The sequence below is a fragment of the Octopus sinensis genome, linkage group LG13 (genome assembly GCF_006345805.1).
Source record: "Octopus sinensis linkage group LG13, ASM634580v1, whole genome shotgun sequence".
NCBI lineage: Eukaryota > Metazoa > Mollusca > Cephalopoda > Octopoda > Octopodidae > Octopus > Octopus sinensis.
In genome coordinates this window covers 20,641,489-20,658,547 of record NC_043009.1, presented here as the reverse complement: position 1 = coordinate 20,658,547, position 17,059 = coordinate 20,641,489, and the positions used below count along the sequence as shown (strand labels likewise).

The window sequence follows — 17,059 nt, the reverse complement described above, 5'->3', positions numbered from 1 at the left end:
AATCTTTGGCTTTGTGCCTTTATTAAAAACAGTTCTTCTTCCGATGATGAATATTATTATTATTATTATTATTATATCATTATTAGTTTATTTTCTGTTTATACTTACAATTGTGGTTGAAATAAATTGACTGAATTGATAAAAAATTAGTAAAAATTGAGAAGAAAATTTCAAGTTGATCCATTTTTCTGAGCAGGGAACAAAGACTTGTCAATTGAGCTATCTGTGGGTAAATAGGGTCTTAAAGTTTTAGGGATCTTACAGGAGTTGATTTTATTTTTAATGATTTGGTCAGCAGGAAGGGGTAGTGTCTATAGGCTTCACAGACCACTTGAGGACAGTGAGATCTATAGAGGGAGAAAGTCTAACCACAGTCAATTTAATGCCTTTAGGAACAGTAAGGTCACTAAAGAGAGAAGTATAGCCAGACCTTTTCAGGCCACTTGAAGGCAGGAAGGAAAGGCACATAAGGAAAGAAGTGTAACCATGGCCTATGCAAGCCATCTGAGAACAGAGAGATCGTAGGAAAAAAAATGTGTAACCAGAGCCTTTGCAGGGTGTTCAATGACAATGAGATCACTGGAGGAAAGGTATAGGAAGGGATTTTGCAGGCCATTTGAGGACAGAGGAATGTGGTGGACAGGTGTGTAGCCATAGTATTTGCAGGCCATTTGTAAATGGAGACCACTGGGGGGAAAGGAGTGTAACCAGAATCTTTGGAGGTTGTTTGAGGAGAATGAGGTTACTAGACAAAAGGAATAAAGCCGGGGCCTTTTTAGGCTTCTTTGAGGCTATAAGGTTAATGGAGGATATCTGTGTAACCAAAGTATTTGGAGGCCATTTGAGAAGAGTGAGAGCAGTGGTGGAAAGAAGTACAGACATCCTGGACAAAGAAATAACTGGATGAAAAAAGGAGCTTTTGTAGGTGATTTGAGGACTGTAAGATGAGTGGATGAGAGGTGTAAACGGTGCCAGTGCCGGTTGCTTGAAGACAGCAAAGTGACAGTAGGAAAGGAGTGTAGATAGGGCCTTTGTGGTCATTTGAGGACAGTGAGGTCACTGGAAGAAGAAAAGGAATGTAGCCAGGGTTTTTGAATGCTGTTAGGGGACTGAGATGACTAGAAAAAGGGCATGTAGTAAGTCTTTTTAGGCATTCAGAAAACAAGTTCACTTCAAAAAAGGTCTGTAGAATGGACATTTGCAAGCGCTTTGAGGAGAATGTAATAACTGGAGGAAAGAAGGCAGTTTGAAGATATGGAGATGACTGGAGAAAGCAGCATATCTGGATATTTAGGGTCTGCAGAGAATGAAGTTTCAAGACAAAAGAAGTGTAACAAGGGTGTTTCTGGTTTGTTTGAAGAGAATGAAATCACTGCAGGAAAGAAGTATAGCCAGAACATGTGAGGGGTGTTTGAAAGGAGGGAGATCAGTAGAAGTGTGTACTGGGCCTTTGAGGGCTGTTTGAGGAGAGCAAGAGTAGTGATGGGGAGTAAGTTGTATATTCAGGGTCTTTGCAATCTTTTTGAAGATAGACATGTAGGTAGGGCATTTGCATGTCTCTGGAAGACAGTGAAATCACAAGAGGAAAAGAGTGAAGCCAGGACCTTTTATTGTTACCTGAGGACAATGAGAGCATTGGAAGAAATGTACCTGTCAAACAAACAATGAAATCATATCCAGCCATCGTGCTATTTATGTTTGAAGGACTTTGGAAAATATTACCTTATTTGGAAGCAAATATGGGTTGGTGACAGGAAGGGCATCCAGTCATAAAATTTTCCTTAATAAATTTCAGACTTATGAAAGTGTAGAAGAATGGATGTTGTTGTTGATGATGATGATGATGATAATGGTGATGGTGATGATGGTTATATATGATGTGAATCTACAAGAGAATGTTGGCAAGGAGACAATAATTGAAACCATTATTTTAAATGGAATCTGTGAATGAGAATATCTAGAATTTGATGTGGGATTTTAGCCACTAAAATTTAACAATCTATGTCAAAAGTTGTCAATGTAGTTGGCAGTGGATTAATGAGTTTTGAAATGAGTGAAGACAGGTGGGGATCAGAATCTTATCTCCTGATGAAAACACTTCCTTAACACAGCTAGGATCACACTGTAAGGACTGGTCCTTCTTTTCATGGCCAGGAGATACTTCATTCTACAATAGTTATTGATGCCTTATAAAGCTCAAGTGAGGCCCACAATAGTGTTGCTGCTTTTACTCTATACACAAACATCCTAGATCACATCTGGAAAAGAGTCACGCAACCAATTGGTATAAAGTCACACAGACACACTCTCCTCTTCCTGTTTATTTACCACTACTATAATGGCCTCTGCTCTTTGGAACTGACTGGGCTCATGCCACCACTTCCACTCAAGCATCTCTAACCATTTGTCTCTTCTTCTTTTATCCTCACCCCACCTTGTTGTGTCCAATTCTGCTCTAACAACACCAAATTGATCTTTCTTGCAGGTGTTAACTTACGACAGTCCAAGAGAAATATAAATGGCATCAACCTCACCAGTCTTGGGGGAGTGGCCCATGTGACCTGCCCCTTCCGCCAGACAAGTAAACAGAAAAGCTTAATACAAAATATCATAAAGCTTTTAGGGTTGACAGAGAGGAAAGCTACTAACTGTGTAGAAGAACTGAGTAAATAGCATCAGCTCTCCGAATATATATCAGTAGTTTATTTTCTTGTCTATATGTATTATATACACTGGCATGTATATATATATATATATCCTGCAATGGACCAGCATCCTGTCCCAGATGGGAAATATATATGCCACAGAATCTGGGAAACTGGCCTTATGAGCTTATGGCTCAAGAAGGACCCTTGAGCTTTGATGTGTATATATCGTGTATACACCAATTTGTCTAAAAGATGGGATGTTCACTGTTGGAACGTCTGTAATCATATGTCTGCTGGATCAGGGCTTAAATAACAACATTAAGTAATATCTTCCCAGATTCACTATAGAAATGGGTGGCCATAGCTGGAACACCTTCGATCATATCTCTGCTGGTTCATGACCTGGGATTAAACAAAATCTATAATATTGCAAGGAATTGTTTATTTTTAAAGATGGTATTTTAGAATAATAATGGCACTTACCAATAATGAAATGACAAAGACAGAAAATGTCAGCTGCCTTTTTCAAGTCAATATTCCAAGAAGCAATGTCATTTTCTGACTTACCATTCTGTGGAGAGTAGCAAAGAAACAAAAAATGCTTTATAAACCCAACAGACACCAAATACATAATTGTGACATTTTATAGTGGAACATTCCAATAATAAGACCTAATAATTCTGGAAGAGTCCAATATAATTTGGGAAGGGAGGGTAAAGTTGTTTAAATGACCTAAAAAAAAAACATCAACCAAAAAATTAATTTTTTGAATTAAAAATAAAATATCTGAATCATAAAACAAAACTAAATTTTTAATGAAATATATTGGAACTGGAAAAGTTTTTCTCTATGCATATGCATACATTCATATTGGTATCAATGACCAAATAGATGCACACACATAACTATGTGTATAAATTAATCAAAGTATAGAAATTATAGATCCATTTCAGCTAAACTTACTGATTGGTTTTGCACTGGCTGTTAGATAACAGTGTGCTTAACTAATGCAACATGCTCTTCAGAGATTGCACAAATGGAGAATACATATAGTGTTTTTTTTTCCAAACATAACTAAATAAATAAGATGTGATCTAATGAAATACTTTTAAAGCAAGAAATTGTTAGCATTTTTGTATTACTTTAACTCTCCTGCTCTGTGTATGGATTTCAAAATCTATCAGTTCTATTCCATGAAACACTCAACACTTGTCACTTGCAAGGTCTTCATATTCTAATATTATCCTCATTGCTATCTCCACCAACACTATCATCCACTTCCTGTAGGTTCAATACCATGGAATAACCATCTCAATATTTCTCCTGTGGTTCTTCTTATATACATTCTCTGGCTTTTAAATCTGTCTAATTCTTGGTATTATTGCTCCTAAATAATGTAACTCTTGATTTTCTGCCTTCATCCTTTCCTATCCATTTCCATTCTCTTGAATTTATTTTGTTTTAAGACTTGAAAATATTCTAGTTTCTCTCTTTGATTGCCATTTTCAAGTACTTCCTTCTTGGTTTTTTGTTCTGTCATAAAAAGTCAAATACTTGTTGAGACTCAAAGAAGAAGAAAGCCCAACTGTTATGACCAAGAATGTATGAGTCACTGAGATGGTACTATAATTTCACTCGATCTGCTATAAATAGCTACTAAATCTCCCTAAATCACACCTTGCTGTCTTAGATAATTGGGTAGGTTCACAGGTTCCATGAAGACAGGGAACACATAGGATGGTTATGGCTGCACTGTCTTGATCACAGGTTTTCTGTTGGATGTTTGCACAAGTGTATACTATGCATAATAATGTAACTTTTTTAAAGATGATATCATCTGAAGGAAACTAGCTGCTATTTCTTGCAGGTCAAATGACCATGTGGTAGCTGCTGTTGTTTACATATGTCTCAGGATTTAAATTATTTTTCACAAAATCTGACAACAGAGTAATAATGGCAAGAATTCCCAGGAATATTAGATGGTTTTCAAAGATTGTGATCTTACTGGCCACGAGAATCTTGTCTTTCTGATGGAGAAGTAACATTTCCTTTCTTATTATTATTCAAAAGTCTCTAAACAATGTTGGCTATGTCTACCAGTTATGGACAGGGGGTTAGTTCACACCAACCTCTGAAATGCGTGGATGTAAGAAATGGTTAGAGAAAAGATTAAGGTGGAGGCAACGGTTTATATTATCACAAGCTCTGAGTATCTCAGTTGTGGGATCAAATTTGGCCCCTTGCCTTTAAAAGTCTGAATGTGCTGTGCCCTATGGCCCCTACAAATTCTCCAACACTAGTCACATTGATGTTATTGGTATTGAATTGTTGCAAGTGGACAACCGCAGAAGAAACAAGGACAGAGCAGGAGTTGCAGAGGGATAATATCCTGGAGGAAAAAGAACTGGGTCAATGGTCAATGTGTGTGTGGGGTGGGTGGGGGGTGTACAGTGGGATGAGAAGAAATGAGTGAATCAAGAGTGATTGAGGAAAAGGTTAAAAGGACCACAGAGTTTCAGGAAGTAGAGGCCACCTTTGTAGCAACTGAAGAAACAGGGAGAAAACACAGCATATCTATGAGCCAAAGGTTGGACCAATATGTTGGTGACTGACCAATCTGTCGTGTCTGTACGGATGAAGCAGCAGCACTGTGCTACATGTGTGGCCAGTATTCCAGAGAATGTCTTGGACCATGAAGAGGGGTTCTACATTGTCTTTGTCTTTCATTCTTCCAGGGATGAATGTAATTATTTAACATGCTGTGGCCTAATGATAATAAATCATTACCATTATCATTATATATATATATATATATATATATATTATATATATATATATATACATATATATATATAACCTGTATGTGCAATTAAGGCAGCATTAAATTATTAAAATAGTCATCTATGCATCATCTGAATGTATACACATCATTGACAGTTAAGTTAAAACAGTATTTATCCATAGACAACATCCCTTATGGATGTGCTGGATTGAAAAGATAAAAAAAAAAAATGAATATTGGAAGGAGAGAATAGTCTGAAATGCATCTGGCATTCTTGCTGGAGTAATTTTTCATCTCTGATTTATTGTGTTTTTAAACAGAGCATGTCCATGAGAGGTGTTATCTCAAATTAAATACTGCAGTAATTTGCTTGTCAATGATGTATATATATTAACAATGATACAGAGATGGCTTTCTCTTTCTCTCTCTGTCTGCCTCTCTCTCTCTCTCTCTCTCTCTCTCTCTCTATATATATATATATATATATATATATATATATCTATATATATCATCATCATCATCATCGTTTAATGTCTGTTTTCCATGCTAGCATGGGTTGGATGGTTCGACCGGGGTCTGGGAAGCCAGGAGGCTGCACCAGGCTCCAGTCTGATCTGGCAGTATTTCTACAGTTGGATGCCCTTCCTAATGCCAACCACTCCTTGAGTGTAGTGGGTGTTTTTTACGTGCCAGGGAAGGCTGGCAAACGGCCACGATCGGTTGGTGTTTTTACGTGTCACCGACACGCATGTATATATGTATGTACACACATACACACACACGTACATATGCACAACTGACATATTTACATCTATTTTTCTCTTCTAGAGTCAACAAGAAGGTTTTTCAGACTTTGGCAGCATAGATATAGGTTCAATATTTCAACGCCGGTTCTCTTTAAAACTGAATATTCCTGCTATTCTTTCTACCAACAGTAAATTTAGAAATTGGAACTAGAATATTCATTGAGACAGACTGAAGCAAAGAGACAGCCTTGTCTTCCATAGTCATTCAACCTGCTAAGAGAAGTGAGCAAATTTCTCTGCAAAAATGTCCCTAGTAAGAGATGAGATTCCTCAAGGATCTCTGTTACCAAATGCTGAATCTCTACAATAAATTTTCTCATCAAACAAGTAAATTTACATTTAATGTCTTCACGCACATTTATGGTTGCAACTATTTACTTTGGTGAGGCTCTGTCTGTGAATTCACCTAATTTTGCATGCACAGCCAATGTAAACAAGGTTTAAAAAAAAAAACAGTGAATTGTAAATAAAAGGAATTTATTGATGAGATGAATCATACTGATGTGATTTAAAAGTTGATTCATTTATTGTAAATAGAAAAAAAAAAAAGGTTTAAATACAGAGAGTGTTTCGTTGATAAAGGCTAATAACTCACGGATGGATACACCATGAATAGATATATATATCTAATAGGTTGAAAAGGAAAATTGTCCTTGCACTGTCTTCAAACAACCGTCTTTACACACACACATGCACACACTCACCTCAGTAATCATACATATTTCATATAGATTCACTCTCTTTCCCTCTCTCTCTCGCACACACACACAATTATATACACACATATACACAAACTCATACACAGATAGATAAAAGACAAAAGCAAGAAAGCTAAAATATTTATAAAACAAGTTATTTCATTAAAAAATATCACCAACTTCATTTATTGTCTGATATTCACAGATATATCGATAATAATAGAATTATTACAATGTTTGGTAAGTCTCTGATAGAATAGCTGTGAAGCATTTCTTTGAATACTGATTATGTTGAAATTTTGAATTATATATCAATGCTGCATCATTTCAGAATGAAAGAAACATGAATTACACATAGTGGCATGCTATCATCTTTTTTCTTTGTTTTGTTTTATCAATCTCTCCCGTTACCCCCGACCCCTCAAAACAAAACAAAAAGGCTCTGAAGAACAACGGCAACACTGTAGTTGTGTCCTGAAAAAGCATTCCATATTATTGCAGATCCCGTGTGTTTATTGTTTAATCATGATATACAATAACATTTGTTTAGGTTAGTGTGAATGAAAGCTGCCTTTTGAGTGCATAAATATAATGCATCCAGTTACTCTTCAGGAATCTAGACAAAGTTCAGAGAAATTTGGTTTGAAATGATTGTTTCTTTTTTTTTTCTGTTATTTTTGTTTGTTTTTTTTTTTCTTTTGAAAGACTGAGATTGTGAAGCTTAACAAGGATGTAGAAACCATATTTCTTAGTTATGTCACTGAGAGTTAAGTCTGAGTATTTATATGTGTGACAAAGAAACCGTTTCCAAGCAGAAAGCAATAACAAAATACCAAATGTTTAGAATTAGATAAAAAGGTTGTTTTCTTCTTTCATAGCAAACAGTTTTTCTTTCTGAAACATTTCGTTTGATATCGTTAAGAAATCCTATAAAAACCAGGTCGTTATATCAAGAGAGTTCATTAGAGCTGTACACTCAGCTTTCCTCCTCATTTCTCCAAACAGGAATATTTGTGTCAAAGAGGTAAATGGTTTTAAAACAAGGGCTAATTAACAGAATGTAATAATCTCAGTCTTAATTATCACGTTGAAACTGAAGATGTAATGTGACAATATATAGATGTTTGTGTGTGTGTGTGTATATGTGTGTCTATGTACATTTAATAAGGACTGAGTTTACTCATTCGTTTACAAGTATTAATTAATAGCCCCCAAAAGTCTTTCTTTGATCACTTATGTTCATTAGTTTTGATATTATATTGCTAATCAGTGTCAGCTGGTATGATGCTTCCTTGGATCCAGTTCATGCCAGACCAGCAGGAAAAAGAGTTTGTAAAGAGAAAATATATTTTCTAGATGTATGCAAATGCATTGAGTTTTATAAGATGGCATTCTATAAAGAATAAAGAATAGATATTGCATGCAATGAAATATCTATTGTTTTATGGCTCTGAAGAGAGGAAAAGAAACGTTTCCCCATCAGTTTCCTATTCACAGCAGACTAGAATGTGTGCAAATATAATAGAGATGAGATGGGGCTGACTTGATATCAGCTGTGTAAGAAAATAAATTCCGTATTAGGGCAATTTTAAAATATTTTCTAGTTTGGATACAGTTCTCTCTTTCCTTCTTATATTGCTTCTTGAAAGGACTTTACACACTTTCCTTCTGGAATGTCCTTCAGATACTTTAAATGTTTGCTCAACAAATTAATTGTGTGTCACAACAACACACCAACCATTCACAAAGTTGTCAACATACAAATCTCATTTGAACACAGAAATAAATTGTTACACTTAGAACATGAACCTTCTTCATTATTGGCACCATAGGATTTTACAGAGTTTGGGTGGGGTGGGGGAAAACATTAAGAACCCATTTTGAGGGCAGGTATGAGATCAACAAACCCATAGCAGCAAAATACCTGAAACACATCTTGGAAGATTTCACAAAGTCTTTGAGGCTAAGAAGAAATTAGAGAACTGTACTGAAGTTAGAAGAGAAGGAGTTTACATTTAAAAAAGGACATTATAGAGTTTAGTGTTTTATTGTAAGGATGAACCAGCCTAGAATTTTTTTAACGATAGATGGACATACAGACAGGCAGATAGCTAGATAGATCGATATGGTTTTAGGTATGATTTCACTTTTAGCCATAAAGATAGTTTTGTAAGAACAGAGTGGGATGGAATAAGCAAGAGCCTTTATTCCAGTGGATTGTTTAGTCAAGTGACTCAACTAGTTTAGTTGAGTGACTCAACTAGTTCAGCTGAGTCACTGACCTAATCCTCCTCCTCCTCTCTCTACTCCCTACCTAAAGAGAAATCATATTGGAAGTCTTTTACTAACAACATCTCAGTCAGACCAGTATCTATTAGCAAGCTACCAAAACTAAATGCTCCCTCGGATTATCCCCAGTATCTATTTCATAAACATATGGCTTAAGAACAGAAATAGTAAAATAATAATAAACTGCTATAATAAGCAAAACTAAGTTTGTCTTAATGGAACAGACAACTCAAGGAAATAAAACTTAACAAAAAATGCCAAGAGAACTAAGTTCCACTAACAATCTCTTTAAATATTTCTGGATAACAATTCTTGTGATTTATTCAACAAATTAATTATTGAAGTTATTTTCCTAAAATATAAACACACTATTAAAAAAAAAAAAATAATAATAATAATAGTAGTAGTAATAATAATAACTCTAACTTTGAGATAAGGTCTACTTAATGCCTTCGATTAATTCATAGCAAATTAAATTCCAACCCATTGGTAATAAACATTTGAAAAATAATGCATTATTTTTACAAATGTTAACACATAAAAATGATAGAATTTTATCAACATCAGACAAATTTGTATTTAAATGTCAAAGCAGAGAAAAAGAAAAGCAATTAAGAAGCCAGAGCTCTCCATAGTATCAGGTATGAAGATCATTTATAGATTATGTTTTAGTATTAGTTGAATGAACTAGAGTGCAATTTGTTGAGTAAATGCTTCCAAAATAGGCTTTTAAGTAATATCGTCATAAATTCTATGTTTATACATACTGAGGAGCAGTAAATGTTGGGTCATTTTGCTGGTCATAAGGATCAATTTCCCATTCAGTGTTTTGCATAATAAATTTCACAAACAGTTTGTAAATGGTGTGTTTAGCTTTGATTTCTACTGTCATTGCAACAAAGAACGAAACAAAAAACATAACCCCAGATGACAACGTTATCACTTCTTCCGTGGTGAGTTTCACTTTATTTTTGGTACTTTTTTGTACCTGTCCATTGTCTGAAAGAAAACACATTACTGTTGCTACTGCACAGGAGATCATTATCAGCAAATTGATGAAAAACACTGCGTGTAAACATTTATCTTTCCCACTGACTCGTGGCCATTGCCAGTTGTGCATCTGAAACGAAGAAATAAATAAAACAAAACTTTAATATTTAAAAAATAAAAGGAGACAGATTTCAAGAAAATTTGACATCAATTGAACAACAATTTATAGTAAATTTTACAGCGACATTAAGGTGAAAACAAATGCTTAATTTATCTAAAATTTAACCTTTAATGTTAATCATTACAATTAATCTTCTTACAAAGAAATTTGGTGTAGAATAACAGAGCCAAGTTGTATTTCTTTAAGGAGGATTCAAAGTTAACAACAAGGACACATATTTAGATTGGGAATCCAACCTTCTGTTTCTTTCCCCTGAGACATTTAAAAAGGGTTGAATGCTTCTCACCCTTTTTGATTAAATTATTAAAAGACAGAAAATGCAACTGAATGTACTCTGACAAAATTCTAACTCTAGGAATCTAAAAGCAGTGATGTAGTTCCAAAAATGTAAATCTTTATTGTTTACATACATCAATAACAAGTTGTTAGGTTCTGATAATCATAAAGAGTCTAACATTGACTCTTTTCTTACAATGGTTACATTGAAATATACTGCTGTCCCCAGCAGAACAGTTTTTTGGCCTTGCTCTGCTCTCATATCAATTCCAATTTCTATGGAAATTGTAGTTGTGATCCCTGTGCCGGTGGCATGTAAAAAGCACCATCCGAATGTGGCCAATGCCAGCACTGCTTTGACTGGCTTCTGTGCCGCTGACACGTAAAAAGCACCAACAGATCGTGGCTGCTGCCAGCCTCCCCTGGCACCAGTGCTGGTGGCACGTGAAAAGCACCCACTACACTCTTGGAGTTGTTGGCGTTAGGAAGGGCATCCAGCTGTAGAAACACTGCCAGATCAGATTGGAGCCTAGTGCAGCCTCCTGGCTTCCCAGACCCCGGTCAAACCGTCCAACACATGCTAGCATGAAAAACAGATGTTAAACAATGATGATGAATGAAATGAATTTCTTGAACTTGGTTGTCAGTGCTCCAAGTGTCCCTACAACTACTGGAATGACAGACACTCTTCTCATACTCTTCCAATTTCATCTTTTGGCAGTCTGTACTTTTTGATCTTTTCTACTTCTTTGTCACTTAGGCATGCATCCCCAGATATTGCAATATCTATGATCCTGGTTTCCTTTTCTTCTTTATCTACCACAACAATTTCTGGTTTCCAAGCCTTGATTAGGGAGTCACATTGGATTGTAAAATCCCACAGTATCTTACATTCCTTGTTCTTGGTGACTCCTTCTGGTTCATGTTTATGTTCATCATCATCATCATCATTATTATTGAGCGAGAGAGCAGTGCATGCCATCAAAGTGACACTGGGGTACAAATATACGAAGCCCAGTATACCCATCATGACTACCTGTCTAATAAGGGTACACCAGGCACATGCATCACAACCATGTGCGCAACATGGTGATCTCATATCAGGATAAACAGTGCATGGCCTTGCAGGTGGGGCCCACTTAGAATTTTCTTCTGGCTGAGTAGCCCATCCTGCTCAAAAGGTCCCTGAATAAGGATTGTTTAAGGATGTTGAACGAACCACCCATGTTTCCAAAGGTGAATTATCCAAACCTCCAAGTATTCCTTTCAACGCAAGGCTATGATGCTTCCCCACTACTTCTGCTCATGATCAGAGATGCACATATCTTCAGCCACTAAGGGACATGCTCAACTGGTTACGGTCAAACAACTGACAAGCTAATCTGTGGTATTGAGCAGAATATTTGCTGTAGACCATCTTTTATACCAAGACAACCATCTTTCTTCTTCTTATTATTATTATTGCCTCTGTCTTAGCAAAGATGGAGGTATTGTTTTCACTCATGTTTGTTTGTTTGTTTGTGGACAAGATATCTCAAGAACCGCTGGATGGATTTGGATGAAACTTTCAGGGATGTTTGGCTTCATGACTGACACAAACTGGTTAGATTTTGGGATTGCTCTGGTACTGGACAAGGATTCTGGATTATTTGAAATATTTACTTTATGTGAAGTATTATGATCTTGCATTGACTTTCAAGTCTTTCTCTGATTATCTCCCTTGAAAGCATGCTCATGGTTTCCACATGTAATGGTGGTGTTGCTATTTCCAAAGTTTATTTTCGTTTCTCTATAATTAATTTTACTCACATCTCTATCTTAGTAGGATAAGGAAATCAAACTACATAAACAAATTGGCAGCAAAACTGTTCAGAAATTAAATAACACTAACATATTCAGTAATAATAATAAATTTCATTTATCCTCAACAATTTTTAGTTTTACCAATTTTGAATATATCGCTCCTGTTTAAAACCTCTTACCTCCTTGACAATTGCATTTCTAGCTCTACTTTGAAGGAAGCTTTACTTCTTGCACTCATGTTTTTGTGTGCAACAATGTTGTTAAATCTCCATTAACAGCACCATATGCAGGTCTTTTCCGTTTTCTTTCACACATGGATACACTTTTCTCTATAGACCTTAATGGTCATAAAGACACTATATCAGTGGATAGACTAAAAAAAGGCCTTCATAGAGAAACATATCCCTGTTCCCACTGCAGATAACACACACACAGATTTACAAACACAGCCCACATGCCCACCTTCACATTCCATGACTACCATTGGGATCGATCAGGTACCAGACAAGGATTCTGGATTATTTTTGTTTTTTTTTAACTTAATTTTTGAGAGTGGTTGGGTTCATTTTTATTGGGTTGGTGTATAATTATTGCGGCTTTTTTTCAACAAATTTTATTCGACCAAAACAACAACAACATGCAACAAAAACATCTTTAAATGATTACTCCAGAGCAAATTCACCATCTACTTCAGTTACTGCTTCCTGTTTGCTTGGCAGATGGTCAAACTGTCATTTAAAGATGATTTTGTTAAATACTGTTATTGTTTTTGTTGAATAAAACTTGTTGAAAGAAAAGCCACAATAATTATGCACCAGCCCAATAGTATTATCGTTTGTAAGAGCAGTTGAGTTTATTTCAGATTTTCTCATTTTAAAAATCATCTCTGGCTAATCGTTGAGAGGACATTGGTGTTCCTTTGGCGCGCGTTTGCACTCTCTGAGTGCCCTTGTTATTATTATTATTATTATTATTATTAGTAGTAGTACTACTACTACTACTACTACTACTACTACTTCTTCTTTTTATCATAGGTTTTGTTGGAACTCCTGGAATCTTGCATGTGTAGCAGGCTATGGTACCATGCTATTTGCTCTTTTCAGTTAATCTAATACTTTCCTGATTATTCTGACTGTGCCAGGGAGGCAAAACTTTTGTAACAGTTCTACTGGGCACTCTATTCCAATTTCCTTTATATTCCTCTTGGTGCCTTCTGATACTGCCCCTAAGTACCCAACAATAATTGGTACTATCTTCATCTTGTTCATTTTCCATAGGCTATTTCGTACTTAAGAGGGTTGTATCTATTTATCTTTTTGCCTTCCTTCTTGACTATTCATGGGTCAAAGGGGCATGAAACATCAACTATATAGCACATGTGGTGCACCTTGTCCACCACCACCAGGGCCGGTCTCTTGTGTTCTAGCACCTGAATTGTTTGGATTGGGAAATCCCAGAGGGTTTTACTAGTCTCTGACTCTGCCACTCTCTGCAATTTGTGCTTGTACCACGTCTTGCCTCTCTCTAAACTCCACTTTTTACACAGTTTCCAATGTAACACCTTCGCTACCTAGTTGTGTCACTACAACTTGCGCAAGTCTAAGGCATTCATTCATGATATGGGCAGTGGTTTTGTCCACTCTATTATAGATGCAGCACAGCAGAGATACTTGCTCATTCCTAAGTTGACTCTCCAGTTTATGACCACAGCTTCATCTTGCTCTACCAGTAGAGTCCACTCGGTCTCTTTTTTTAGGGTTCCTTTCTTCAGCCAACCCTACTTATTTTTCCCAGCAACTTCTGTTGTGGCTGCATGGAAATGATTGTGTGGTCGTTTCTTGCATAATTCTTCTTCATGTCCTTTCTGTACTGCTTTCATCATTCTTCCTTCTTTCTCTGCTCTCAATACTCCCTTGTTCCTGACTGACACTAGCATGGTTTCCTTAATTTGGGATAGGTATCTCATTAGGCTCTTGAATTTGATACAGATACAATCTTTCACACTTATCAGTCCTCTTCCTCCATTTTCTCTCTCCCTGTATAGGCAAACAGTGTCTGCATGTGAATGATGGGCTCCATGTATCATTAGGAGCTTTCTTGACTTCCTGTCCAACTCCTTTAGCTCCTCCTCTGTCCACTTCAGGATTCCAGCACCGTACCAAACTACTGTGACTGCATGTAAGTTTATTGAAGAAATTATGTTTCTGGCATTCAGCATTGAAGCCAATATTTTTCTCACTTGCTGCAGGTACTCTCTTTTTGTCTTTCCTTTCAAGTCGTGTTTAATTCCATCTGCCTCAAGTATTCTCAGGTATTTATAGCTGGATTGAGGTTCAATTGCTTTCAACATTTCACCACTTGGCAACCATATGCCTTCTGTCCTGGCAAGCTTTCTTCATCTCATCCCCATTGTAGCACATTTTGAGAGCTCAAACTCCATCTTAATTTCATTGGAGAAAATCCGTAGCCTGGACCAGGCTGTCCAGTTCTGCCTCACTTTTTGTGAACAACTTCAAGTCATTCATGAATAGCAAGTGGTTTAGTTTTCCTTTACCTCTTCCCAGATCATTCCCCAACTATAGTATTCCCTGCACAAACATCAGTGGGGACACACTGTCCCGCTGGAAGATCCTTCTTTTGATTTTCATCTCTCTTAATACCTGATTCCCCACTCTCAGTTCAGTTCTCCAACATTTCATTGTTTTTTGTTACTCCATACATTTCCATTGTTCTTGCTATCCAGGACTATGGTACCATATTGTATGCTTTATGATAGTCAATCCATGCCATGCTTAGGTTCGTGTGTCGTCTCTTGCAGTTTCTGATAATTAGATTATCAATTATGGGCTGATCCTTCATTCCTTAGCTCCACTTTCAGCACCCTTTCTGTTGGATAGCAGCCCCCTTTTTTTCCAAGTATCTATACAGTTCACTGACCAAAGCACCTGACATTAGTTTCCACATTAGCAGAAGACACATTATTGATTGAAAGTTGGATGCAACATTTCCGTTTTCAGGATCCTTGGCACATAACAATGTCTTTCCCTTTACCATCTAGCTGCATACTGTGCCTTCCTGCAAATACTCATCTAGCTGTTACACTATCCTCTCATGGAGCCCTCTCAGCTTTTTCGTCCAATAACCTTGGATCTCATCCAGTCCTGGCCTCTTCCAAATTGGGAATTTTCTTCAGTGCTTCTTTATCATTTCTGTAGTTATCTTTGTGTTTCCTTGGCCTTCTATATTTCTTAACCTATCTTGGATTTCATGCAGCCACTCTGCTTCATCTGCATCTTGGTCCCAGATCCCTCTCCAAAATGCCTTGCTTTCCTCTGCATCTGGTATCATTATTACGTGTAATTGCCCATCTAGTTCCTGAAACAGTTTCTTCTGATTTGCTCCATCAAACAATCTGTTTTGCCAGAATTGATTTTTTTTCTATTGTAATATCTTTCCTTTTTTGCCTTAATGATTGCTCCTACTCTTTGTTTCAATTCTTCCAATATCACATCATAACCTCGATCTCTTGTTCTATTGGTTCTTCCCAGCATTATTCTTATGCTTTCGTTCTGCAATTCCCCTCTTCTCAATCCATCAGCTTCTCCCAAACGTCCTTTTAACTTTCCTTCTCACAAATTTGTCCAAGCCAGCATGGTGCTTTATGTTCTGTTTGTTCTCTTCTTTTGTATCTAACTATCTGCAGCAACCATAGCTGCTTAGTTTCAGTTATATTTCTCGTCTGGAATAGCCCAAGGACCAAATCTATCTTTTCAGTTTCAACTTTGAGCTTACATCGATCAATGTTGTTGTGGGGTTCTTGATCCTGGTCTTCTCTAATATATCGGTACAGCATCCCCATTATGTCTTGTTGGTTATCATCATATTCTTGTAATATAGCTCTTCCCATTACTTCTGCTTCATTTACTGAGAATGTATTTACATTTACACTTTGCTCTACGTCTTCACTGACCTCATTCATTTCTCTGTCCTCACTGGACACATTATCTGTTGGTTAAGTATTAGTTCTATTTTCTACTTTGCTTCTTATCTCTTCTATGTCTGTTAACCACCCTTTTGCTCTTAATGCTCTTGCCTGGTCAGCTAACTGTTGTGCTTACTTATTTTGAAGAGTTTTGTTTTATTCCATTTTGCTTTCATGTGTTGTTGGAATCCCCTTCTGCTGGGTTCACTCCTGATCCAGCATTCAATTACCATTCGGTTTGCCTCCTTATCCTACTTTCTCTGCCTCTGGTTTTGTGTATAAGCAGTCTCTGGATGATGACCAGCCCTGCACTGCTCAACCACAGGGCACCTGCCAGGCGAAAGGCCTTCACCTTTGGTTCCAGCCTCATTAACACCATTATTTCATACATTTGTATTAGACATCTTCATTCAACAATGAGGTATGTGCTTTAAAGTTAGCTACCAACCAATATTTTTATCAAGACACCATCTCTAGTAAGATTGGCAACCTAGACTGCAGAGCTCTTACTACCCATAAGTTAGGCCTATTCCCTTCACATTTCTGTGTGTTGGGGACCATGATCATGATTCTCACTAGGAGACAGGTGAACATCAGTTGGTCC

General features: G+C 36.8%; 1 protein-coding gene across 1 annotated transcript in view; it reads right to left on the bottom strand.

Annotated features, from left to right (window-relative positions):
- Nucleotides 1-6,696: 6,696 nt before the first annotated feature.
- LOC115218248 overlaps nucleotides 6,697-17,059 on the bottom strand; it is a 37,109-nt gene continuing 26,746 nt past the window's right edge. Inside the window, exon 3 of the mRNA XM_036508203.1 lies at nucleotides 6,697-10,343. Within this exon, the coding sequence (XP_036364096.1) occupies nucleotides 9,981-10,343 (363 nt within the window). The 3' untranslated portion in view covers nucleotides 6,697-9,980. The remainder of the gene's footprint in view (nucleotides 10,344-17,059) is intronic.